This window comes from Mesoplodon bidens, assembly GCF_964165515.1.
Source record: "Mesoplodon bidens genome assembly, chromosome: 7".
NCBI classification, from domain to species: domain Eukaryota; kingdom Metazoa; phylum Chordata; class Mammalia; order Artiodactyla; family Ziphiidae; genus Mesoplodon; species Mesoplodon bidens.
Genome location: NC_138164.1, coordinates 93,747,039 through 93,773,786, shown reverse-complemented (window position 1 = coordinate 93,773,786; position 26,748 = coordinate 93,747,039). Strand labels below are relative to the sequence as shown.

The window sequence follows — 26,748 nt, the reverse complement described above, 5'->3', positions numbered from 1 at the left end:
GCTAGAAATTTAACACAACTCTGTTTGCTTCCAAGCTCTAAACGTTTTAATGAAAGCAGAGCTCTTAAAACACCTCACTGATCCTTAACACAGGTCTTAACTAAATGTAAACAAGACCTGAATAATGACCTTCTTTAATGTTCTGCCCATTTCAGGGTTAAGGTCTTCACCCTTGATGTTCTGCACTTAACACACCCAAGAGGAATGAACACCAGGGCATTAAAAGACCTGATGTTCAACCTCCTGTCCAGGGAGACCTCGGGGCTCTGGGCCCCTGCTTGCCTCTCTGCCCTCATTTCACCAAAACACAAACCCAACCGCACCACCACCCAACCTCCAGTACTCTGCGCACGTGGGCCTTCTTTCAGTTCCTTGCTCAATGCTACCACTGGACCTTTGCAAGTGCAGTTGCCCCCACCTGGAGCCCTCTTCATCTAGTTAATTCCCACCGATCCTTCGGATGACAGCACAGTATCACATCGCCATTCCTGGCCTCCTTGGCAAGATCAAGATCCTACTAACATACACTCTCATCACATCAGCTGTGGTGTAGTAGCCATCACAGGTGCATTATTACATTTTACATGTGTGATCAGTTGACTAATGATTATCTCCTCAACTGAATATAAATTCCAGGAGAGCAGGGGCCACATCTGTCTTCGCTCATTGTTGTCTTTCCAGTGCCTGGCTAATAGGGAGGCACTCATATACTTGATGAATGAATGAACAAGTAGTGGACACTACTGGGAAGATTCTCGAAGACATTAAACTCAAGAACCATGTCTTATTGAGGGTTTCATCACCAAAACCTAACAGCAATGACAGTAACGATGATGATAAGAGTTCCAAGTACCAAATACTGGGTGTGTTCCAACCCTGTTCTTACACACTATTTATGTAGTAACTCAATAACTCACAAGAATCTTGTGCATTGGAAGTAGGTGCATTTCCTATCTCTGTTTCACAGAAGAGGAAACCAAGGCACAAAGAAGTTGGCAAGCTACTTAGTAAAAGGAAGAATAGTAATAAAATCCCAAGCAGTCTGCTACCAACTGCTAGGCCATCCTGGCCTAATATGGCACCTAAAAATCAAGCAGGGCACAAGAAATGTTTACAGAATAAATGGCAGCTACCAGATGTCAACCCTCTACCCCCTGCACCCCAGTGACCCAAACATACATTATGTACATGGACAAATGGACGAGCCCTCTCTGGAGCAGAAGTCTAGACAGATAAGGACCTCAGAACTTAACAGTTACAAGAGTCTCATTAAAGCCAACAGAAGCAGCAATAGGAACCAAGCAGAAAACAGAACTTAAGGTAAAGCTCCTGGGGGTGGGGTAGCTCCTTCCACCCCAGCTCAGGCCCACGGTGGGAGGGTCCCGGCCTGGCCAGCCACATACCTGATGTTTTCGTTCAGTGTGTAGAGCTCATTGCTTTGCAAGCCGCCCCCTTTAAAGACATTGATCACGGCAGTCTGGACACTGCAGGGAAATAGAAACGACCCCTGGTGAGTGGATCTGTCTCCCCGGGGCCATTTCCACAAGGAGCTCCGAGCTGAAGGTGGGTGGAAGGGCCGGGAAGCCTGTGGCACAAACACAGCCACGTTTTCTATCCCTGGAATCCGTCACTTCCATCTGAGGGTCCTTGGAGAGGAAGGGAGACTGAGGCCAGGAGGACCCAAAAGTAGGCCCTCTCCCCTGCCGCACTTTCTCGCAGGCTGGCAGCCCCGCTGGGGAGCAGCCTTAATGAAGGGCAGGCAGTGGGATCTACTCTCAGGAAACTGCGTGGCCACCACCGCTGGGCCTGAAAGAATCCCCAGTGGCATTAATTGCAAGCAGGAGCCGACTCAGGTCTGGGCTTCTTTCACTTAGGAGACCTGTCTTCACAGGGCAGCCTAGAGACCCAGGGCCAATAGGAAAGGATAAGTCCTTGCCTTTTTTAATTTTTAATTTAAAAAATTTTTCAAATATGGATTTTAATTGTCCTTGCCTTTTTTTTTTTTTTTTTTTTTGCGGTACACAGGCCTCTCACTGTTGTGGCCTCTCCCGTTGCGGAGCACAGGCTCCGGACGCGCAGGCTCAGTGGCCATGGCTCACGGGCCCAGACGCTCCGCGGCATGTGGGATCTTCCCGGACCGGGGCACGAACCCGTGTCCCCTGCATCGGCAGGCAGACTCTCAACCACTGCGCCACCAGGGAAGCCCTGTCCTTGCCTTTTAATAGTACCCTCTGGGGAGAACCCCAGAGGGGCTGGCCTCACTTCCCCTTCCACTCCCACTCCTGCCACTGTCTAGGCAGAAGAGTTAATCCGTTGAGGGGCCCAGGTAAGTCTTGACTCCACGTTCTCTGGACCCCAGCCCAACATTTCAGCAAGGAGCTGATCACAAGCTTGTCTTTACCAAGGGTTCCAGGCCTTTTTAAATGAACAAGCCTCCATTTAACGTCAAAACATTTCAGACACCTCCTCCCTCCCCATCATAAGGGTTGGGCGTTCACTGAAAAAATCCATAATAATCTAAATGACAAAGAATTCCATAATGCTTTAAAATAATGATGCATTGATTTGTCCAAAAAGGAACCACACAGATTTGAAAAACAGCTCAGAGAAGGGTGAGACATAGAACGGATTCAGTCTCTACTCAGTGCTGGGTGCACAAAAGTTCAGCTGGACGCCTTACAAAGGCTAAGTGTCTCCTCTCCCAGCCACCTGTGGCTCCCAGGTATGGATCACCCATGGTTTACGCTGCTTAGTTAGCTTTTCACAGATACTGTCTTAGCTCTCCAAAGGGGTAACAGGTGACTTGAGGTTACTTATATGTTCCCACCCCCGGATCCTCTTACAATTGGCGTGTGACTAATGGGCATGAATGGTAACTGTAAGTTCTGATCCAACTGTCCCGGGCTGGTTAACTGACTCTGGGAGCCCAGAGGCCCCCAGGGGTCCGCTTTCCCTCTACTAAAACAAGGCAAGCTGGGGAGACGGAGCGGGAGAGGGACAAATTAGGAGTATGGGATTCACAAACTCCTATACATAAAATAAATAAGGAACAAGGATTTACTGTATAGCACAGGGAATAATATTCAATATCTTGGAATAACCTATAATGGAACACGATCTGAAAAAAAATAACTGAATCACTATGCTGTGCACCTGAAACTAACACAACATTGTAAATCAACTATACTTCAATAAAAAAAGAAAAAAATATTTTTAAAAAAAGGAAAGCTAATGGATAGAGTTGAGGTAGGGAAAAGCACTCTCTTCATCAATCACCCGTATACTCACAACCTTCTGGAGCTGAGATCTCAGGAGATGCTGAAGCTCAGCCAGCCCCTGGCCCTGCTCTGGTGCTGGCAGTGCCCCTCTGCCCGCCCGTGCCTCCTGTACCTGTTCCAGGCCGAGTTGGAGCTCAGCTGCAGAGCCTGGCGGGCTGCCTGGAAGCGGGGCAGGTCGCTGAGCGCCGGAGAGCTCATGAAGCGCGGTCTGGGCCTGCGGAAAGAGCCCATCTTGGGGAACTCGACAGGCAGGCTGGGGGCGAAGCCGCGGGTCATAAGTCCAGGTGAGGGGACGGCTTCTCCTCTGGACCTGAAGGTTCCGACTGCCCACCCAGAGGGCTTCTCCCAGGACTGCTTTCTGGCCCTCAGGCTTTCTCAGAACCACAACGTTAGCCAACACCTGAAAAGAGAGGGCAGCTTTTGTTGAAAACGCCTAGGCTGAGCAGACCCCATCTTGGAGGAAGTTGGCTGGGGCTTCCTGGCCAAACTATCCTAAAAACAATTCCAGGACCCCACAGCACTATCTATACCCTGCAGGGTCCCATTCACAAGTGTTTACAGGCCTCTTGTTAGTTTTGGTCGCTTCCCAAAATGGGAAGCCAGCGACAGTGGGTTGAGGCCAGCCCTACAGAAAAGTGATTTCTAAGCTGTACTTGACGGTGGTTCCCATGCACGCTCATCAGAGTTTGGGTGCTGGCTGGGTTTCTGTAGACCCCACGATGCTGCGCGTTAAGAGATGGCTTTTTAAAAAATGGAGAACACAAGAGTTCCTTGTCCTGGCACTGAAGACCATCCATGACATGCCCTGACCACAGCAGCCCACGTGTATCGCTCAGTATTTCCCAAAGCGTCAGTGCCTCTTCACTCAGGCTCATCTCCTCACCCTCTCTTACCTGCTGTTCATTCATTCATTCCATCAGAACATATTTATTGGTTACTATTTATTAACCATGTGAGCTGTGGAGCATCCAAAGATTTCTAAGACCTAGTCCCTGCCTTCCAGAGGCTCATGGTGTATGGGAAGATGACTGGTCATGTATTTGTTCACACAATAAATATTTATTGAGCACCTACTATGCTCCAGGCACTCAGGTACTGGGGATACAATGGTGGCCCTGGAGAATGTGGTCCCTGCCCCATGGAGCTTACAACTGGCAGGCAATGCTCCATGCCAGGCTGACTCCCTCCCAGGCTTTTGATTGTATCTCCCGTTTCCCTTGCCCAGAACCCCCTCCCTCTTCTTCTCTGCTTGTCTAAATCTAATTTACCCTGAAGGGTTGGGTTCAAAGATACTGTCTCCTGGAAACCTTTAAGGCTTCATGGTTAATGGCAGTGACTTTGAGTGAATCTGGGTTTGAGTCTTAACAAGGCCACTCCCAAGCTGTGTGACTTTGGACTCATTAAGTCTGAGAGTCCAGACCTGTTAGCACTGCCAACTTCCCAGGACTGATGAGAGAGGAAATGAGATGGTGTGACATGCCCAGCAGAACAGCAGACCCAAGGCTCTCAAGCATCAGGTGCTTCTGTTCAGACTCATCTCCTTCTTTCCTCGGCCCTTTTGAACCTGTCATTTCAGTCTTTTCATCTTTAGTGATTCTCAAGTCCAAATGGACGACTTAAAGTGAGTTTTGAAACTGGTCAGAGTGACGGACAGAAGGAATCCACCAAGGTCATGGTTACTTTTTCCTTCCAAGGCTTTAAGGTTCAGCCCAGAAGTATTCTCACTGGCACCTCTCTCACCAGCTTACTCTGCTATGACCCCGAAAACAATGCTGAAAGAAAAAGACATTCCAGCCATACATGCCAACTTTCAGGTTGGCAGGAGGGGTAGGTTCTGCAGGTCCAACTGCAGCGTCAGAACCGAGGTGCCTCCTTCTAATGAAACACGCTGCTCTGGTCAGAAGGGGCGTGAGGCTGCTAGATGGGCACAGAGGCCGTCCATCCAGAGGGTGTGGGCGGTGCTAGCACTGTCTGCAGACAATGGGCACAGTGACAGTGAACTTGTAAAACCAAGGGCCAAAAAAGGAATGACTCGGCCCACCTCTTTTTTTTAAAGGAAAGCAGACTTGTGTCCCATTTTCTTTGCCAATCTCCTGCCCTCCGACCCATTCTCAGACTGAGCAAATAGTGACTAAACTTTACCAGTAAATGCTGGGGAAGTTGTACCAAGCCCGCTCAGTTTCAGAGGGTCTCAGTACTTCCCCAAGTGCCCCTGGAAGGTGGAAAGATCTGTGCAAATCAGTGAGTGAGGCAAAGAAGTAATACAACCACAGAAGCCCCTTCGGAAGCCTTGAAACTAGCCGGCTTTGGGATTTGATTTGTCCGGTAAAGGTCACACTATTAAGAGAGGCTCTGTTTCACTGCACTTCTTTAAATGGGCCTGCTAAGTGCAATTCATCTGTGTAATTACGGGCTATTAACTCCTTTTATGAGCATCCTAAACTCCAGGTGATGCAGTTGCCTCCCACTCAGGGGCACTTGTACAGGGAAGTAGAAAGGTGAGCAGAACGGATCGATCATGGGGTTCAGCTTCCAGCTTCCTGCTGAAACACCACTTCTCCAGGAGGCTGGGCGACACTGAGGGTCCCATGGTGGGCTCCTGTCCCCACCCCGGCCCCGCCCGACTTCTCAGTTAACGCCTCCCACCAGGCCGCCTGCTCCAAGCCATGTGTGCATCCAGCAAGATGCACGGGCAGACCCATGCACACACGTGACCTTTTTAACTAAGGGTAATTTTCAGCCAAAGGGATGATGACCACAGCCTCCTTGGCCTTGCATTAGCCCCACAATAACACACAACCAGGAGCACCTCTGACTCATTTGTCCCCGGCAAAACCTGCCACCCTCAGATCCAGACAATCCAAAGCCGTCTGGGTCTCTACCATTCTCACTTCTGGACGGAGCCAGGAGGACTCCCCAGAGCACGCAGAGGAAGCTGCTGGGCGTGCTGACAAGAGTGGTCTAAAGAGAAAAGCTGACATGCCCTGCATCCACCTGCTACGGCGCCGCCTCCTCGGACCTGGGTTTGTCCTGACCTAAATAGGACAAATCAGAAAGTGACAAGACGGATGGGGCTTTGGGGTGAGGCCGGTCCAGGCCCCCATTTACAGGTGACAAAAGTGAGGCCCAGAGGAGCAGGGAAACGTCCAATGTGTCTGAGGTAGGAGAGAGCCAGGACTGGCTAGAACTCAGGTTCCCTGACTCCCACCTAGGCCATTTGTAAATTCCTTGAAGATGGACATCGGGACTTACTCACCTCTGTTACCTCAAGCCTAAGCGCAGTGCTCAAGATAAAAATGAAGGAAAGGACAGCAACTAATAAGGCATCACTGCCTGCCTGACGTGAAGACGAGCTCTGTCCCAGTAGGGAAACTTACTCAGTAGGGAAACCCTGGCCTCAATGCTCTTTCTGCCACCCACTGACTGTATGAGGCAGAAAAACCGGCCCCCAAAGATAGAGTCACATTTTAGTTCTTAGAACCTGTGACTATTGCCTCGGGTGGCAAAAGATGTGATTAGGTCGAGGATCTCAGAGAAGGAGCTTAGCCTGGATTATCCAGATGGGCCCCTAAATACAATGACACGTATCCTGATAAGAGGGATGCAGGAGATTGGAGACAGAAGAGGAGAAGACACAGATACACACAGAGAAGGTATGAAGATGGAGTCAGAGACTGGAGAGATACAGCCACAAGCCATCTGAAGATCAGAGAAGTTAAGTAACCTGCCAGTTAAGTCACACAGCTAATAAGCGGCAAATCACTGACTGACAAATGGCCTAATTCTACGGCCCTTTCCCACTTTGCCTTTGCCAGGCTACCAAACGCAGCCAGAAAATCAGCATCGAGGCTACCGAGTTAGTCAGGAACATCTAGTCACAAGATTTCTTACCAAAATTCAAATCTCATGCCCAGAAGATAAACAGGCATAAGGAGCTCTAAGACCACGTTTGATGCGGACAAGAGGAGCACAAGGAGAGAAAATGAAAAGAGAAAGCACGACTGCCTTACTTAGACACCCCACCCCTTACTACCTGCGTGACCTTGGCAAGTTTCTTGACCTCTCGGAGGCTCCATTTCCCCCTGCGAGAGATGAGCTTGCTAACATGACAACCTCAGGGTTGAATGCGGGTAAAATGAGTACATATTTGTAAAGCCCTTAGATAGAACAGCTCATGGCAAAGAGCAAATGCCTCATAAGTGCTTGTTAAATAAATAAAATAACTTGTTGTTATTTCTAAATCTCCAAGCAATGACAGCCGTAGACACAGAGCAACACTTCCTCTAGCTTATGGCGACCTCACAAACATCTGGAAAATACTCCACTTGGGAGCAGGCCAGGCCTCTGAGCGCCCATGGTGGTCACAGTGCATTAGGGTCTTTGGTAACTCACGATGTTATTTATTGAGGCATGATGCCTCTCAACTCCTTTCCTGCAGCGTTCTTTCTGGGCTGCAGCGGGGGTGGGTGTTGGTCACAGAGTGAAGCAAGCTAAGAATTACCAGCCCTTTGGCCCAGCAGTACCACTTCTAAGAATGCACCCTACAGACATGGTCACATGTCCCCAAAGACTGGCAGATGTGCTCATTCTTTGCAGTAACGAAAAACTGGAAACTCCCGAAATATCCACCCAGAGGGGAGAGGTTAAATCAAGTATGGTACCCCCTAAATGGAAGAGTTAACATACCATTAAAATTAATGCGAATGCCTGTAGTTCTGAAGGAGGCGTGGTCACTAGAAGCTTTGGAATCAGACAAACCCTGGCGTCAATGCTCATTCTGCCACCCACTGACTGTATGAGGCAGAAAAACTGGTCCCCAAAGATAGAGTCACTTTTTAGTTCTTAGAACCTGTGAATATTACCTCGGGTGACAAAAGATGTGATTAGGTCAAGGATCTTGAGAGAAGGAGCTTAGCCTGGATTATCCAGGTGGGCCCCTAAATACAATGACATGTATCCTGATAAGAGGGATGCAGGAGGGCTTCCCTGGTGGCGCAGTGGTTGACAGTCCACCTGCCGATGCAGGGCACACGGGTTCGTGCCCCAGTCCGGGAGGATCCCACGTGCCGCGGAGCGGCTAGGCCCGTGAGCCACGGCCACTGAGCCTGCGCGTCCGGAGCCTGTGCTCTGCAACGGGAGAGGCCACAACAGTGAGAGGCCCGCGTCCCGCAAAAAAATAAATAAATAAATAAATAAAAAGAGGGATGCAGGAGATTGGAGACAGAAGAGGAGAAGACACAGATACACACAGAGAAGATATGAAGATGGAGTCAGAGACTGGAGAGATACAGCCACAAGCCAAGGAATGCTGGCAGCCACCAGAGGAAGCTGAGAGAGGAAAGAAATAGATTCTCCCAATGTAGCTAGAAGTTGGTATACTGTGAAAAAAAGAAAAAGAGATTCACCCCTAGAGCCTCTGGAAGGAGTGTGACCCTGTGACACATTGATTCTGGACTTTTGACTCCAGAACTGTGAGAGAATACATTTCTGATGTTTTAAGCCACCAAGGTTGAGGGAATTTGTTATTGCAGCCAACAGAAAGAGAATATACTCACTCTGTGTCCCTGGACCACTCTAAACAGCAGTCTCTACATCTAAAACACAGGAACTTGGAGAGTTGTGGTGCCAACGAGAAAGGTTATCTACGAGGTGCTTGGCATGGTTCCTGGAACTATGCAGGTGCTACCACAGGTGCAGTGGCAGTTCAGAGCAAAGGGGCCAGAGCCAGGCCCCATGTCACGACTTCCAGCCAAGGCAGGCGATTTAGGATTGGTGGGGGGCTGGATGAGATGATTCGAGTAAGGCTTAAAATAGTCTTGGTATGCAGCAAGTGCTTGATATATGCTACCTATTGTTTATTTTTATTACTGCCACCATCACTGCTGTATTAGCCTGCTCAGTCTGCTATAACCAAATACCACAGATGGGATGGTTAAAGCAACAGGAATTTATTTTCTTGCAGTTCAGGAGATACAAGTTCAAGATCAAGGTGTCAGCAAGGTTGGTTTCTCCTGAGGCCTCTCTCCTTGGCTTGCCGACGGCCACCTTCTCCCTGTGTCCTCATGTGGCCTTTCCTCTGTGTATGTGCATCCCCTGGTGTCTCTTTGTGTGTCCAAATCTTCTCTTCTTATGAGGACACCAGTCAGATTGGATCAGGGCCCACCCTAACAAGCTCGTTTTAACTCAGTCACCTGTGTAAAGGCCCTATCCAAATACAGTCACATTCGAAGGTACTAGGGGCTAGGTCTCAACATATGAATTTGGGGGGGACACACTTCAGCTACCACCACCACCATCTTCATTGTCACCACCACAAAACCTTCTTTGCCTAAAGTCTCTGAGTTACAGAAGCCACAGCCTCTCAGTAGATATTCCCTTGTGAAGGACCGATGAGGTTATTAACATTTAGAAAAATGTGCTTCTAAGATGGTTTAAGGGGTTAAGTTTTGGGTCCTGGAAGCGTTCACTTCAGTAATCTGGAAAGCCGGGGTCCTGTGTCCATGAAGCGTGAGGCAGTTAGAGGGTTACTGGGTGCTGTCACTGGCCTTGCTCTCCCAGGCTCACTGCACAGGGGTCTCTTTGGAAACCTCTGCACTCACAATCCAGAATGTGTTTCTTGGAGAAAAAGAATGTGGTTTCTTGCCTTCTCCTCCCAGTTTCCAGGGCCAGGGCACGGGGAGGGGGTGCAGCCTACGGGCAGGGCCAGTGGGCAGAAGAAGGTGGTACACTCAGTGGAAAATGCAAATGAATTCTACTAAGGCTCCAACCCTCGACTCTGAAAAGGGAAGTAGGACCATGGCACAACTTAAAATAAAGAAGTGGGTGGCTTATAATGACTCTGAGGCTTCCAGGAAAAAGCCATTCTGCGTGTAAATAACAAAGAAGTCAAAGAAAACGGTACTCACTCTGATGTGGCCGCCCAGAAAATGGAAAACGAGGAGAAACCAGTTCCCAGGGAAACCAGACAGAAAGCCCATCTGACACGTCCCCCCACCCCGCCCGCCCCCAGGAGACCCTGCAGGCAGGAAGCCCAGCGTGGAGCTCCTTCCCTGGGACACAAACACAGAAATGAAGAGGCAACGTCCTTAAGCAGCGTCAGGATTCAGATACTGTCGTTCAACTTCACCCATCCATTCCCTAACTGTGGCCAGAGAGGTCTTTATAACGATGAGAGCGGAGAATGATAGCACGTTCGCTGAGGGTGAAGTAAGGTGCAGGCACTTGACATGTATTATCTCGGTGTGTCTAAAATAAATTTAGGGGATCTTGACCAAAAACCTTTAATGATATAGATTAGAACAGAAAATATCAGAGTGCACTGCATTTGGGAGAAACGTGTATATTACACGTGTACTCGTACTGAGTCTAAATGTACCAGTATTTCCTACTGTCTGTAACATTCAAAATGTTTGGAAAGCCCTGTGTGCCATCACCATCCCCATCTTACAGAGAAGGAAATGGACGTGCTGCTTAGGACAAGAACCCAACAGCTCAGCGCCTTATGCTTATGGCCGATGTTGCTTCAATGACTTCAAAGGCTCCCCACAGGTCTTAGAATAAATCCCCAAACCCCAACCTCACACTTTCACCTCCCTTCACTCTGCATGCCAGCTCACTGACTTTCCTTCATTTCCTCTAATACCACCCACTCTTTCCTGCCCCAGGACCTTTGCACATGCTGTGCCCTCTGTGTGAAATACTTCCCACTCACTTCTCCAGGCCCAAACCTGCACACCCTTTATTGTCTAAACTTCCTTTGCTCAGAAAGGCCCCCCTCCCCCTCCCCCATGATCAGGTCACATCACCCCATAGAGCACCCTCCTCACCTCCTTTGTTGTCGTATCACAATCTACCTCAATAAATCACTACAGAATTATTTCTTATTGTTTTTATGAGGTCCATAAGGTCAGGGACTATGTCTATCTTGTTCTCAGGTACATACCCAGAGCTTAGTATAGTGCAGGAATTCCACAGATATTTGATAAATGAGCAAATGAACCAGCCCCCTGAGAGGTACTATTGCTGGGAGACACAGAAACTATAAGCAAGTGTCAGCTGAGGATACCGACACCTCAAATTACATACGGCTTTACTGTATGAAAACATCCTGGTATTGAAATCTGACAAACCTGGGTTCAAATCCGGCCTCTACAATTTATTAACTGGGTGACCTGGATAAATGGCTCAACCTCTCTGAATCTCAGTTTCCTCATCTGTCAAATGACTGTGATACTCACCTCGATGTTGTTAACATTAAATGCAACAGCCCAGACCATGGCCTGGCCCACAGTAGGGGTCCCCCAAATTGTAGCTAGTATTAAAATTTTTATAGAACACTGGTTTTCACGAAGCCCTCATAGGTCCCAAAAGGTGACACCCAGCCATGGTGTGGGGCAACAGGCACTCTCACGCCCTGCTGGAGGGACAGCAGTCTGGGGCAACTGCTATGGAGGGAAACTTGACAAGGTCTACCAAAATAACAACGGCTGTACCCTCAGACACAGCAAGTCTACTCCCAGTAATGTTATTCCAGGCATGTCAAGGAGCTTATGGAACCAGGGTTTTTACTACAGCCTTCTTCATAACAGCAATGGTTTGGGAAGACCTTAACTGCTCAGCAACAGAGGACTGACTATGTCAACTATGGTATCCCATACTCTGGAATCTAAGAAAGAAGGGGCGAGACAGGGATGCTCTCCAGGGGACACTCTGAGTGAAGCGTGTTGAAAAGCTAAACATAGAATCATTTGTATATTAGGCTCCCATCTACATAAAAAAAGATGAAAAAGAGTATTTGTATATTTCATTGCATGAGCATAAAGTATCTCTGAAAGGACAAACCAGGAACTGGTGACACAGGTTTTCCCCAGGAAAGGAGCTGGGTGGTAGGGATACAGAGGGGAACACTTTTCTCTATAAACCCTTTTGTACCTTTTGAATTTTGAAACATGAAGATGTATTACTTATTCAAATAAATAAGTAAAAACAACAGTGACCGCCTCCTACTTCCCTCCCTCCTCCAAAAGTAAAAGCCAGTAGAGGTTATATGATTTGTTCAAAGTCACTCAGCTATCAGGGGGAAGTCAGGATTCAAACTTGGCTCCCGGACCCCAGTGCAGTCCTCTATCCATAACTATCCATTCACTCATTCATTCAACGCAAATTTATTTATTCAGCACACTTACTCTTAAAAGGAGCTGCCTTGTTAGGGATACATGGGCCAGAAAATACACCCTGGTAAGAAAAGAAGATGAAAGGAAGAACCAATTTCTTTCTGTCTTTGCATCATGCATCACAAACAAGCCCAAAGGGCTGAGCCTGGAACATCCCAGAGACTGGGCAGGACCAACCCAGGCTAAAGGAGCCAGCCATTGCTCAATCCAATCTGGTTTTTGCCATCTCAGTATAAAAGCCCAGCAGTCCCAGATCTGAATTTTCGAAGAGAAGTCCCGAATCCAGACTTCTTAAAATGTTGAAATCACTTGATATATAAGCATTGGCAACTAATTCACCAGGCCGGCTAACACTGTGGGGGCCTCACATATAGGTTGGTGACCTTTATTTTATCCCATCGTAGCTATGACCACCAAACCTTCTCACACCTTTTACCCAGAGCCTAATGGGGGTGTAACATAAGCCAGCACTACCCAGCCACTGTGGCCTTGGGTAAGTCACTTCCCTTCCCTAGATCTACTGACTTCTCAGCTACTTAAGAGTTTGGCTTTGCTGATGGCTACGATAACCTCTCAGCATCACCAGCCATGCATTCAGTCCCTACCCTGTAAGCCACACAAAACCGGGTGCCTTTGACAGACTTGGAGGGGGATCAGACCCTGACATAGTGCATACACAGAACCAGCCCTCAGTCGATGTATCAACTCCCACCTGCCACATCATCTGGTTGACCAGCCTCTTTAACCAACCAGTTCTCTCTCTTATCTCACTCTTACCCCATCATCGATTCCTCGGTAGAGCCACAAGCAACCCCCCACCCCCGTATCACACACACACCCAGGTATACTCTCACCAAGGAGAGCCAGCAGCACCTGGGATTTCACTAAAAGAAACACACACCAAACAGAACCCTCTAAGCCAACCTAGGAACCCAGATTTGAACTACCCAGCCTCCGCCCATGGGATGGAAACCAAGTCAGAAGTAGGTTTTTAAGAGCAGTGGGACCATTTTGCAAACCAATTGCCTACCGTGCCGATTTTACTACCGTTGTTGCTAAGAATATACTAACCATCATCAGAGGCTGGTCATGACGGTGGGATGGTGCCGAGCCTCTACAGGCATCTATCACCTTAGTTCATTTCCACCCTAAACCAACCTACAGGAAGTAGGTTTTGTTATTCCCATTTTGCAGAGGAAGAAACTGAAGCCTGGAAATTAACTTGCCCAAGGTCAGAAGACTACTAAGTGGGACCAAAAGTCAAATCCTACCTGATTCCAGGGCCTGAACTCCCAACCCTCTGTTTTAACAACATTCCCGTCTGCCACACAGTCACCACCCATGCCTTCCCTTCTCAACCATCACCAACAGCTTCTTACCAGGTTCAGGCAGCCTGTATGCTCTGTCCCTTACAGGAAGGAAGCTTCGTTTCTTCATGGTACCTTCGAGCGAGCTGAAGTCATTGTGTTTACTTGTTCACTGTCTAACTGGCCCTGAGAGCCCGTAAGTTCCTTAAAGACCTGTAAGACCTTGCTTGTCTCGTTCACTGCTGTATCCCGCTATGAGCACAGTGCTGGGCACATAAAAGGTGCCCAGTAAATCATTTTGAATGATGGGATGAAATGTGGACTTCCAAGCCAGCAGAAAGAGCAGCCCTCCCATTTCTGGGGAACCAGAAAAATGCCCTTCCTTCTTTCTGCCTGAACTGGGGTCCGCCTAAGCATTATTGGACTTGGGTCACGCGGGCACAGAGTCCTGGGTCTGCATGCTGGTCAGTGGATCCTACAAACACAGCAGAGGAAGGTGACTGCTGCAGAGCACAGCACACTTGTTGGGATTAAGGACCAAACTTCGCAACTTTGAGGAGACAAAAGACAGCCGAGAGACAGACACTCCCACAAACAAGAAAATGTTAAGGGTCAAGTCTGGACTATGGAAAAGGCTCAACAGGAAGAATGAGGCAACTTTCTCAGCACTCCACTGGAAACCAAGCGCAGACAGAAGAGTCTGGGAGTCTGAATTTGTGCAAGAGTAAATATGGGCACAAACAGGATGCAGGCGCATGTTTCTCCCTGTTTCAAAGTGTTGGCTAAATGTCCACAGGACTCAGAGCACTGACAATTCAGATCCATCTAGAAGTAATTATTTCATCCCATCATCATCATCACCCAGGCCTGCAAACCACAGTATAATCACCAGAAAAATCCCCTCCTGTGATACAAGTCAAGCAAAACTGTGGGGAATAACCACACATCTTATCTACTCCTCTATAAGCCCCACTTTGAGGAGGGAGTTTCTTGGAGTGCAAATTGTTTGGGTGTGGCCTATAAATGCCATCTAGAGCAATTCTGCAGTGCCTCCCAGATGATAAACCAAAAGGCTAGACACCAGCAGTAGCCGAGACGGACCGTGATGTCAGCAATTACATTGCTGACATGGAACATACATAAACCCCTGGGGGGTGACAGGGCGGTCAAAAGCTACTGTCTGGCAGCCAACAAGAGTTTTCAGTGTGGGGAAATGTGCTCTAGATTAACATGTGCGATTTATTAAAAATTAGCTTCACTCTCCCATTGCGGAAACAGGATGGAGCGCCTTTTCGTAAGAAAAGGAGATGAAGGGAAAGGGCACTTCTTCCTATGTCATGGGGCCAAGTGTAAACAGCACTGGATAGAGAGTCAGAAGCCTGAAGGGGCTCTGGGGATCTGATCATTTCAGGGAGGTCATGAGTTCGATTCAAGTTCATGCAACCACCACATGTTAGAAGGTCCGCTGTGTGCCAGGATCTAAGTAGAGGAAGCCATATGGGGCAAAGAATAAAGTATCTGCCCCCAAGGGGCTCAGGGGCTCGCAGGAAATACTCAGAAGTAATGTTATAAATGCAAGTCGACACTGAGGGCTGTAACTGAAGATGGACAGTTGAGACAAGATTGACGCAGAAAGGTTAAATCACCTTCTCCAGTTACAAAGTAAAGTTAATGAAAGGTCAACCGAAAATACATGCTCTCCATTTTCTTGTGTTTCTTTAAAGAATATGGGCGCTGGACACTGGAAAGGAAATTTGGGGAAGGAAAAGCAAGCTTTCATAGGTAAAGCTCAACAAGTATCCTTTTTTTTTTCATCTGTGACAGAAAAGGATGGGACAAAATATCGCATTTTAATAAATAGCTAGTGAGCACCCACTACCCAGGATACAAAGATGAGCCAGATGTCGTCCTACCAGTAATAAAGGAAAGAGAAAAAAGGAATAGTAATTTGGTCACGATGAAAGAAAAACACCGGAAGGCCTAAAGCTGAGATGGCAAACTCAGTGCCTACAGGGCCCAAGGCAGAAAACACAACCACGCTTAGAAGGCCAGGTGGGGACCACACCAAACTAAAGAGAACATTCAGTCTTCTTTTTGTATTTTTAAAGAAAAGCTGGAAACCTGTGTTTATATGTCAAATCTCCCAATTTTTAAATACTGGAAAAAAGAATCTTTTTTTTTTCAAAACACGACTCAAACCAAACAAGACATTTCTGATGCCAAAGTTTGGCTCCCGGGCTGCCAGTTTTTGACTGCAGAAAAACACGCACAGCTCCTAACTGCCAGCGCTGAAGGAATAATGAGGAAAAAGTGTAGAGGTCACTTAGGCAGACCTGTGGGAAGATGAATCCAGTCCTGGGAAAAATAAATAAAGTAATTGAACAAATAAAATAAAACTCCAGGGGCCTGTGGTATAACACTCACCACTGACATCTGCACAGCACTTTATACACTCAGCCTTACACATCTGCGGGGTCTGAGCCCTCGGGCACAGAGGGCCGAACTTGAGCATCCTTGGATTTCGGTATAGGGAAGCGGGGAGAGGTCCTGGAACCAGTGCCCTGCAGATACTGAGGGATGACTGTAGTTTCTAAAGCTCATTTTCATGTCATCTCAGTTGATCTTCCCAGCAACCCTCGGAAGTAGGCATCATTATGACCTCTATTTTAGAAGTGAAGAGTTTCTGGTTCGGAGGCCAGAGGAACAACTGGTCCCACAGCTATAGAAGGATAAGAGCACCAGGACTCAAGTCTGGGACTAGTACTTTTCTAGAATTTAAGAGAAGAACTCCAGACTACTGTATTTTCTAGACATCTTCCAGGTGATTCTGATGTACAGCCAGGATTGATAACACTGTTCTAGGGAGAACAAATGTTCTCAACCAGGGGTGATTTTGCCCTCCTCTCCTCCTGCAGGAGACATTCAGCAATGTCTAGAGGTCTTTTTTGGCTGCCATACTGGGGAGGTGTGAAGGGTACCAAAGGCATCTAGCAGGTCGAGGTCAGGGATGCTGTTAAACTTCCTACAATGCACAGGACAACTTCCCACAACAAAGAATTGTCCATCCCCAAGTGTCAATAGGGCCAAGGTTGAGAGACCTTGGTCCAGACTCTAGTGCCTGGCTACTTAACCAGCAACCTGAGAATCAGCAGAATCAGCATCACCTGGGAGCTTGTTAGTCATTCAGGCCCCAACCCAGACCCACTGAATAAAGTTCTGTGGCTTAACAAGATCCCCGGGTGGTTCGTATGCACTTGGAGAAGCACTGCTCTAAACCACACTTCCTTGGCCATCACAGAATTTTAGAATAGGAAGGAACCTTCACAGGAGACCAATCTCATTATTTTGTAGAGAGGAACACTGAGCAACTGGCCCAGGGTCAGACAGCTTGCCCACAGCAGAGTCGGGATCAGATTCCAGATCTCAAATCCCTGACCTGTGTTGTCTCCAAGATGCCAGTTAGGACCAATGCATGCCCTCTCTGAAAAACTCTCCCCTCTGCAGACTTGATTCCAACCTTTGGGGGTGTCTTGGGGGCTTTTCTGAAGCGTGAAAGGAATCGATTATCCTGCTGGTCAAAATTTTTTTTTTTAATTATCTCAGAACACTGCAAAGGATTACCATGTTTGTTTTACAATGAAAGTGGCGATACAGCTGCACAGTGGTGGACTCCAGTGGCCAGCAAGCTGTAGTGGAGTTCTCCAAAATGACAGTAGCAGCTGACGTGGTCTCCCCCAAAGACATCTGGGGAATGATGCTGAACCCGTTCCAGAGGAGTATTTAGAGTTCAACAGCAAGCGTAAAAGGGTTTACACGGAGGATTTACGCAGCTGAGGTCACGAGCAGGTTGTAACAGGGTTTGAGGCAGCTTAGTTCAGAATAATACAGACACACATCAGAGCCCTTACTGGATTTTTGCCCCCAGTCCTTGGGAAGAAGAGGAAAACAAATTCCTTCACGTATTCTCCCAGGCTCAGCTTAAACGGACATATACTCTAGTTCCTGAATGGCCAAGGGAGCCCCTAAGTGTCCCCTTAATCCTAGTATTTGCTAGAAACCTAACCGCTGTCACAGATGCCTTCAACAAAACACAGAACTCAGCCTGTGTCCAAAAGAACCAGCAAAGTTGAAGGAAGTTCTGTAAGAAATGAGAGAAGCAAGAAACTGGAGGTGCTGCTCGTGTTTGGTGATCAGCTAAAGTGAAACCAGAACACTGATGAGTGCCTGAGAGAAATCTCATATTTACACCCTAAAATTGAGGTGAGGGAAAGAGAATGAAAGCTTAGAGGTAAATACATGCTTTTTGTAACGTATGATTATATGCAAAATAAATTGTACAAATAATTATGAGAGGCTGTTTGGGCAGTGGCAGGGGTAGCTGTTGACCTGGCTTTTCCATAGGCCATGGTCAAGAGGGAGAGAGATCTTTTGGTGAGTTCCACTGCTCTCCAGAACCCTTCTGGGCACAGGCCACCATAAGCACAGCAGGGCTGGGAAGAGGGGGAGGCGAGGGAGGCATCTCTCTCAGGGCCCCGCTCTCAGTGCCTCACTCGCCTCACCTTAGTCCCAGCCCCAAAGCACACATACCACCCACTTTGATAAAGAACACTCATATTTTTGACTCAAAGCTTCCACACAGAGTAAAGGTGGCTGATTTTGATTCTAAGCCTAACTTTTTACTACAGAGAAAAAATAAGCGAGCCATACTCCACCCTGAAAGCCTAACATAGGTGTCTCTACATTTCTGACAAAGAACTCGGTTAACTGACTCGCTCTCCAGCCAGCCAGAGCTGGCTGAACCTGGCTATGAGCTTCTGCTTTTTAACCAAGCCAGTATATAATAATATCATTTATTATTCTGTTACAGAAATGTAATTTTTTTTTTTTTTTTGCGGTACGCGGGCCTCTCACTGTTGTGGCCTCTCCCGCTGCGGAGCACAGGCTCCGGACGCGCAGGCTCAGCGGCCATGGCTCACGGGCCCAGCCGCTCCGCGGCATGTGGGATCCTCCCGGACCGGGGCACGAACCCGTGTCCCCTGAATCGGCAGGCGGACTCTCAACCACTGCGCCACCAGGGAAACCCCGAAATGTAATATTTTTTAAAGGGTGGAGGCAGAGAATGTCCTCCACACATTTGAAGAATATATAAAAAGTCCCCAAACTTCCAGAATATGTTCAAGCTGCAACTATCAGAGGGCCAAAAAAAAAAAAGAGAAAGAAAGAAAGTCAGCTTAAATTTAATAGACCGTTTAAATTCCTAGTTGATGGTAATTAGAGAGCAAGTAGTATTTCTTTAAACGGCTGCTAGACAGAGCTTAATCCAATTTAGATAATCACTAACCTTTGCTTTTTTTTTTCTTCCTCTTTCTCTCTCTCGCCTCTAAATGAAATCCAAGGATTGATCTACAAAGGCCATAAACTGGCAAAACGTAAGAAAAAAATAAAGAGAGAGATTGGGAGACTGTTACCTCAAAGAGCCAAGTCCAATTAAAATGGAAACAGGTCTCATGGACTCCCTAATTTATATCGACTATAACCTGGGGTTTCTAACAAGGCCTCTTCACAACAGAAGCCATGCCAAGGGAGGTGGCAGTACTTCCTCCCCCATTTTCCCCCGTCAGCACCTTATCGGGCAGGCTAATCGCCAGGTCTTGCCCAGCAATGTGACAGCCATCCCCTGCCAGACCAATGCCAGTAATTCTTATATTCACAATACCTTCTGGGCCTCTTTCCTTCTTCCATGGGATAACTACTGTCAGAATTATCCAGACTGTCCCTTTAGTTCCTCCATTGTTCACCCAACTCCTGTGCCCTCATTGTAGTGTTACCACACTGCTCTGATCCAGAAACTTCCAGAAACTTCCATGTGAACAAGTAGGACCTTCTTGAGTACTTGAGACCCTGGGTTCTTCATGGAAGGCTTTCAAGGGCAAATATCAAAATGAACTAGAAAGAACAAGGGGCTTTAGTTAATAGCTGTGTGACATCAGGAAAGTAATTAACCTCTCTGAGCCTTTATTTTCGCATCTTAAAATAGAGAAAAGAATAGTTACCTGCACAGTTGCTGGGAGGTTCAAATAACATTACCATGGCTGGACCTGGCTTACAGTTACTGCTCAGTAAATAAGTTGGCTCGTTTAACTGTACCAGTTTCAAGGTAAACCTTGCCTTGGATCTTCAGCCCCTGACAAAAGCGTAAATAACTCAAGTTCATCTCTGATGCCGCATTATTGCTTTGTATCATCTATGCTCCCAACCTCCTTCTTAGCTCCAAAGGGGAATCTTCCCTTGTAAAACAGTACCTTCTGCTTAATGGGGTACCACTGTCTCTGTTACAAAATTACTAACCTCATTCCCCATACAAAGCCCACAAAATATTTTATTCCCAACTTTCAGCAACTGAAATATTAATTCCCACTGACTTGTTCACAAATGATACTTTCTATAAGCATTGCTTTTAGCAAGCATTTACATTTTGCACATACAGAGGCAACTCTAGGGAATAAACTTTCAATGATGAATGCTAAACACAGTAGGGATCTTTCACAGGGCCTCACACTCTATTTCTCAAATCAATTCTGTATTGGTCTAGCTCTGCAAAAAAGATGAACATGAAAAAGGCTACAATTCAAGAAAGATTTCAGTATATTTTACCTTGTACAAGGGCAATACAAAAGGAATGACCACAGCGGATTATACACATGCACACCTACAAATTCCCTAAGATAGAGAAATCATTAAGAAATCCACAAAGCCCTTACTGATTTCAATTTTCTACAGATGAATGGTCTAAATGTTGCACATACATTGTCGATGAACGAATTGAAGATTATGACATTAGCTCTGGATTTCCAGCATGAAATTTTCAGATAGCAGTGTGATAGTTTTCTAAAGACAAGACTGGGATTATTTTTTTCAGTTATTGAGCCACTGTATGATATTATGCGACATTTAAAGAAAAAAGCCACCAAGTTAATCAACTATAAGATGATCTAATTAACAACTGAGGCCCTGAAAGGAAAGACATCTCCAGAACAGGCTGGCACTACAAGGCTGGAGTAACAGATCTGGAACCCATTCTCAGCTCCACCCCTGTGTGTGTTGCTTTGGACAAATTACTTAAGTTCTCTAAGCCTCAGTGGGCTTATCTATGTAATGGGAATATGATAGTACCTATTTCATCATTGTTTTGGTGCAGATTATATAATATTATCAGAGTCTGTTAATGCAAAGTTTAAGACATATTAAGACCACAATAGGCGCTTGCCCGCTCCCCTTTTTTAAAATAAAGGGAACACTTTTGTAATGTTCAAACACAGACCATTATTGAAATTTCACCCATTGAAATAAATACACGTCCATGACCCTCTGGATCTGAAAGAAACGAGGTTTCCTCGAGAAACAATTTTGTCTAAACTAAGCCCTTGAGAAAGAACCCAGTCCAACAAGCCTATTTCTAATGCCTTTCTTTTTTACACTACTAATGGTTCTGGCTGTTAGAAGCTTCAGTAAAATATTGAAAGGACAATGGTTGGAGCTGAAAAAACGAAAGGCAACTTTGTGGACTGACCAAGCATTGTTTCCCTTATCTGCTACATTCTACAGAAACACTCTGAACAGCACCCTTGGTCAGATTCTTGGGCTGAATGCAACCAGAGAAGACCGGCCGGCCAGGTTCCCCCGAGAGGAGGGCTGCACTTTCCTCGGTCGCACTAGGAGCCTCATCAGGGGCTAAATTTAAAATGTGGCTAAATTAGTTTCTGCAAGTTCCACCTCTCCTCCTGACCCTCTTGCTGCTTCATGTTGTCAGTAACAGCGCCTTCCAGCCAGAGAGCAATTTACCAGAGCGCAGCACCGTGAAATATTGCAGCATGTAGGCCAGTGAAATGTCATGACTGCACCCACGGTGGCCACTAAAGGGCAGTCTCTGAGGCTTGATCAGCGAGCACCCTTTGATGGGGGAGGGGCAGGGGATGGAGACAATCTGGAGTTGGCGTCCTTGACTGCTTTGGTCCTTTGCAGTGGGTCATTTGGATTTGCACGTATCGTCTGGGCAACAGGTCCAGAACTCTGCCCCAGCAGGGATGCCCGCAGACTCCGGCCCAGAACTATTTGCAAGCGAGTCTCCGAAGCAGACCTGCCGCTGAGCGGCCTCGCGTGAGCCTTCCGTCTTGTGGGGCGCATCGCAGTAATTGAAACCTTGCACTCCGCAGACTGTAGCGCGTCTATAAATACTCACCGCCTTACTGCTGACAAACAAAACGCGGGCTCCCGGCACCGCGGGGGAAGAGGCGGTGGCATGTGACCAAAGGCAGGTGGGTAGAACAAGGGGAAAACCCTGTTGCCAACCACAGAGGCACCCCACAGCCGATTCCTGAAGCACGGTTTGTAAGTAACACAACCTGGTCTGCCCTCGGACGGCCGCCCCTCGGAAAAGGGGCGGAAAGCTGGGGACAAGAGGGTGCGGGCTGCAGGGGCGGAGGCTCCAGGGCGCCCCCTGTGCGCGCAAGGAGGTCTGCGCGCGCACAGTAGGCGCACAGGGGAAAGCCTCTCCAAAAGGAGGTCTGGCGGGAAAGGTGAAGCAGAAGGGGGATGCCGCCAGCGAGGAGAGCCGCCCGCCCCTCCGGGTCTCCTCAAGCTGCGCCCGGGCCCGCCCCAGTCGGCAGAGCGCGCAAGTCCAGCGGCGCTCGGGACAAAGCGGCTCACTTCTCTGGCCTCCCCTCCCACGCCTCTCTCCGGAAAAGGGGGAAATGGCAGGAAAAGATGGGGTGTTTCGGGGCGCTGAATCGCCCGCGCCCGAGTAGGGTCAGCTCTTTAGATTTGCCCCTCAGGCCAAAGAGGAGAACGAGAAAGACCGACAAGCAAAGTTTCTTTTTCGATCTCCTGGCACAGCCTGGGTCCCAGGATCGGCGGCGTCCCGCGTTCCACCCCACAGCGATCCCTCGCCCACCCTAAGGTGTGGACGCTGGGCGCGTTTCCCGCCGCCCCCCCGCGCCCCCCACGGTGGTCGCCAGCCCCTTCCTCTATACCCGCCTGCAGCGCCCGATCGGAGGATCCTTAACCACGCCGGGTCCCCCACCCGGTTGCCCCCAAATGTAACGCTTTCCCCAAGGCCCCTCCCCGTGCCCCGCCGGATTGTGCCCGGTGTGCCCGGCGATTTTGTTCTAGATCCCGTGCCACTGCTGAGCCTGACTCCAGCCCCTCCTGAGTCACCTCGAGTCACGCACACCCGCAGCTCGCCTCCGCCCCAGACTCCGCGCGCCCAGGGAAAAGTTTCCGGTCTTCCCGAGAAAGTTTTCTCACCCGAGAGCAGTGAGCGAACTGGATGGCTCTCGCCGCCGCGCTCTGCTCAGCCGCCTTCTCTCCCTCCTCTCCCGGCTCTGCCCTCCGCGGGGTCCGGTCCAGACTCAAGTCCTCTCCCGCGCGAGTCCACAAACGCGGCGGCAGCGGAGCTCCCGGAGCCGAGCTGGTGACACGTTTCCCTCCTCTCTCATCTTACGACCTCCTCCTCCCCCTCCTCCTCTTCCTCCTCCTCCCACTTTTCCTGTCCTGTGCTCATCGCTTCAGTTTCTCTCCAACAGCCCCCAGCCCAGCCCCACCTCACCCCCTCCCACTTCTCCTCCCCAGCAGCAGCCCTCACCTTGCTAGGGAGGGGGGCAGGGGAAAGGGGGCGCCTGCGCTTAGATCCAGTTCAACAATTTCAGGAAATCCAGCGCTTTAACTTGAAAAGCTGGGGAGGATGCAACAGGTCATGGGAGCTTGGCTCTGCGTTCCCCGCGCACAAGACGAGACTCCCCACCTACCTCCACCCCTACGAAGAGAAACTCTACCAAGAAGCCAAGGGAGTGATCTAGGGCGCACTAGAGGACTAGAGCCTGGGGCTTTTGTCGTTGCTTTAAGGAGCAGTCCTGAGGCTAATTCCAGTGAAGTCTCTCCCTTAGATTTGCAAAACTCTCTTAAAATTCCCCAATTCTCTTTCCAACGGAAGGTTTAGTGATTTGGAGTGTCCTTCAGAGTTTGAAACAGCAGAAAACCAACCAATCCCCAAATTAAAAACAATGAAAAATTATTTTCAAAACCTTTTTTTTTTTTTTTTGCAGGTGTTAAGCATTTGATGCAGCTGTTTTCAGGACTCACTGGTTTGCATAATTTCACCCTATGGCTGAGCAGGAAATACTTTACAAATGCTGCCCGTTCACACATCACACTTAGGCTTTGAAACCACAGTGACATTTGCTGAAAAAAGATGTCTTTTTATGTCAAAACTCTGAAAAAAAATTCGTGTTTATTTTGATCACTGTGACCTTACAAAACCGATGTAAGGGTGGCTGGTCAGAGTGTGCCCAAGGAGGGTTTCGTGAAGCTCTGGGTGCCCCCCCACACCTTGTCCAGTGATATCAGATAAAGCTAAAGTATTCTCAACAAACCCCAGGATGATAGAGACTTTAAACCTCATCCCAAGAATCACAGACAATGAAAGGCATTGGACAAAGCACGTGCCTGGGAAAGAAATGCTTGAGAGGGCAGTGGTCAACGAGGAGACTTGGGAGATGCCTTGAAAAGCAGCTGTGCTGAGCATTTGAGAGCCAAAGCCTGGAGCCGGAAGGTCAAGGTTAGTCGACCACCATCTCTTACTAGTTGCATGATATTAGCCAACTTACTTAACCGCTACCCCTTAGTGTGCTCCTATGAAAATGGAGATAAAATTAGTAGCTAGCTGAGGGTTGTTATGAGGGTTTAATGAATTTCATTCAGAGAAAGTGCTTAGAATCTCTGCTGGGATTCAACAGATACTAAGCTATTATTATTACTATTATTATCCTGCAGGTCTGGGAAGTGGAAAGGGAGTCTTCCTTCAATGAGGCCTACCCTATTCAGTCTACTTAAAATTGCAGCTCACTCCTCCCTCCCAACCCCCTTCATTCAACTCTACTCTGTCTTTTTTCCATTGTACCTATCACCTTGTAACACTGTATGTGATTTACTTTCTAAAAAAAGTTATTGTCTCTCCCACCACCTCTTGCTTCTGCGCTAGAACATCAGCCCTACAAGAACGTGGATTTGCTCTGATATTACTCAAGATCCTAGGAGAGTTCCTGGCCTATAGTATCTCCCCAGTAAATATCGTATGAAAGAATACATGAATAGATTTCATTTAGCACATTTATGCCATGCTGACTGCATGTGGTGGGTTGGGCTCTGTGCAATAAGAAAAAACTTAATCACCAGGCTATCCAAGGCTAAAAGTGGCTCCCTTTACACTCCCTGTAAAGGGAAGTATTCACAATATAGGCGATGCCAGCTTGGTGGGGATGCCATAAAAGAATATTCAAGGATTGGAAGGGAGCTTTAAAGAGGTTAAACTCTCTTCTAACCCTAAGGGTTGCTAATTTTGTGAACAGAATTTTCTTAAAATAAGAAAGAGCCAACATTTTGGTGCAAATCAGAGCTTTGCTCTAAGGACCGGTAATACCAATATATTATACTTGTTACCACCCACATTTTTACCAAAATTCTAACTAAATATCAGTGGAACATTGTTTTTTCTTATTAAGAAATAGAATTTTATTTAGAAGAAACCAATACAGATCATGCTACTTAAATATTCATTTATGGAGGAGGAAATTCTAGTTCTTTATTAGATATATCAGGTACACAGCTTACCATGGCTACAGCCTCTGAAATGGAAATTGGCCCAATCAAGGTTCCTGCTGAAAGGGTAGGCCTTAGGCAGCCCCAGTGGTCACTGACCCAAATGCAGCCAAACTCTGTGATAAACTCTGAGAAACTCTGGCCTGAAAAGGTACATTGGGCCAATCAGATTCCATTTCAGGAATGTGAAAACACACACACACACACACACACACACACACACGTACCTAGTATCCAGAACAAAAGCTGATAGGTCATGACTTTATCTGAACTCTAGGTTCTAAAAACTGTCTGTAGACTAACTAGATATATATTAGATGTATACTGTTTGAACCCCATGGTGTCAACATTTTCTAAATTACTTGCCAACACGTAAAAAGCAGCAAACTTCATGCAAAACTGTGGATTTTCAGCTTGCCTTGAAAACTCTGGATGACCTGGCATTGTCCATGGTGCAGGCCTGCACAGCCACAATTAGCTGGTGTGACGGTGCTTCTTTCCTGTTAGACAGGGCATGCACTTAAGTTTGCCACAAGCCCAGCCACTCCCTACTCTCTACTTCTCTTGTTCCCAGCCTGCTTCACCCACTTCCCTGCCACCCAGATGCAGCTAGAAAAGGGATGCTGGCATATAGTTGGAGGGGCAGGGGTGGGGGAGGGGGGCAGAGGTCTGAGTCAGCAGAAATTATGTAAGAGGATGGCATTGGTTCAAACCATTTTTCTCCCAGCAAGAGAACCCCTTTATAAACAAACTTTGCATGGAATTGCAGAATTTGCATACTACTGAGGGGAAGGAAGCTATGGGGTAGGTAGGGAGGCAAGTGGGCACAGGGAGCAGCAGAGGCCCTCACTAGGGCTGCCTTGGGATCAAAGCCACCATCCAGTTCTTGCTCTTCCAGAGGTCTGTTGTTCCTACTTTTCCTTTGTTCCCATGACAATGCCTACCCCTCCCAATCCATTACTCATTTCTACCCCCCAAAGCCTAATCAGACCAAGTTTAGGAAGGGTTAGATGATTTGTCTAAAATTATACACAAACAAGGAAGGACAGAGCAGGGACCCTTAATGCCAATTCAGGACTCTTGTTCTATACTATACTCCCTCTTGGTCTCATTAACTGCTTTCCTCTCTAAATAATAATTAAAATTACTTCAATTTTCAGAAGCATAGCATGTAGTAGCTTAAGGGTCTGGTATATAATAGGTATGAAATAAATATCTGCTGAATTTAGGTACTTAAGCTCTGATCTCCAGTTCAGACCTCCTTCCATGACACCTCAAGGTCTCATATCGTATCATAAAAGTATTCCAATGAAGAAAAAGATCATCAAATCATTCCGT

The 26,748-nt window shown here is 47.6% G+C and overlaps 1 protein-coding gene across 3 annotated transcripts in view; it reads right to left on the bottom strand.

Annotated features, from left to right (window-relative positions):
• The window catches only part of PRR5L (proline rich 5 like), a 70,544-nt gene extending 47,279 nt beyond the window's left edge, over positions 1 to 23,265 (bottom strand). For all 3 annotated transcript variants that reach the window (XM_081240074.1, XM_081240075.1, XM_081240076.1), the window contains exons 1-3: positions 23,062 to 23,265; positions 3,391 to 3,678; positions 1,404 to 1,484 (exon numbers count right to left, since the gene is read on the bottom strand). In XM_081240074.1, coding sequence (XP_081096200.1) covers positions 1,404 to 1,484; positions 3,391 to 3,554 — 245 coding nt within the window. In that variant the 5' untranslated portion in view covers positions 3,555 to 3,678; positions 23,062 to 23,265. The remainder of the gene's footprint in view (positions 1 to 1,403; positions 1,485 to 3,390; positions 3,679 to 23,061) is intronic.
• Positions 23,266 to 26,748: the final 3,483 nt, after the last annotated feature.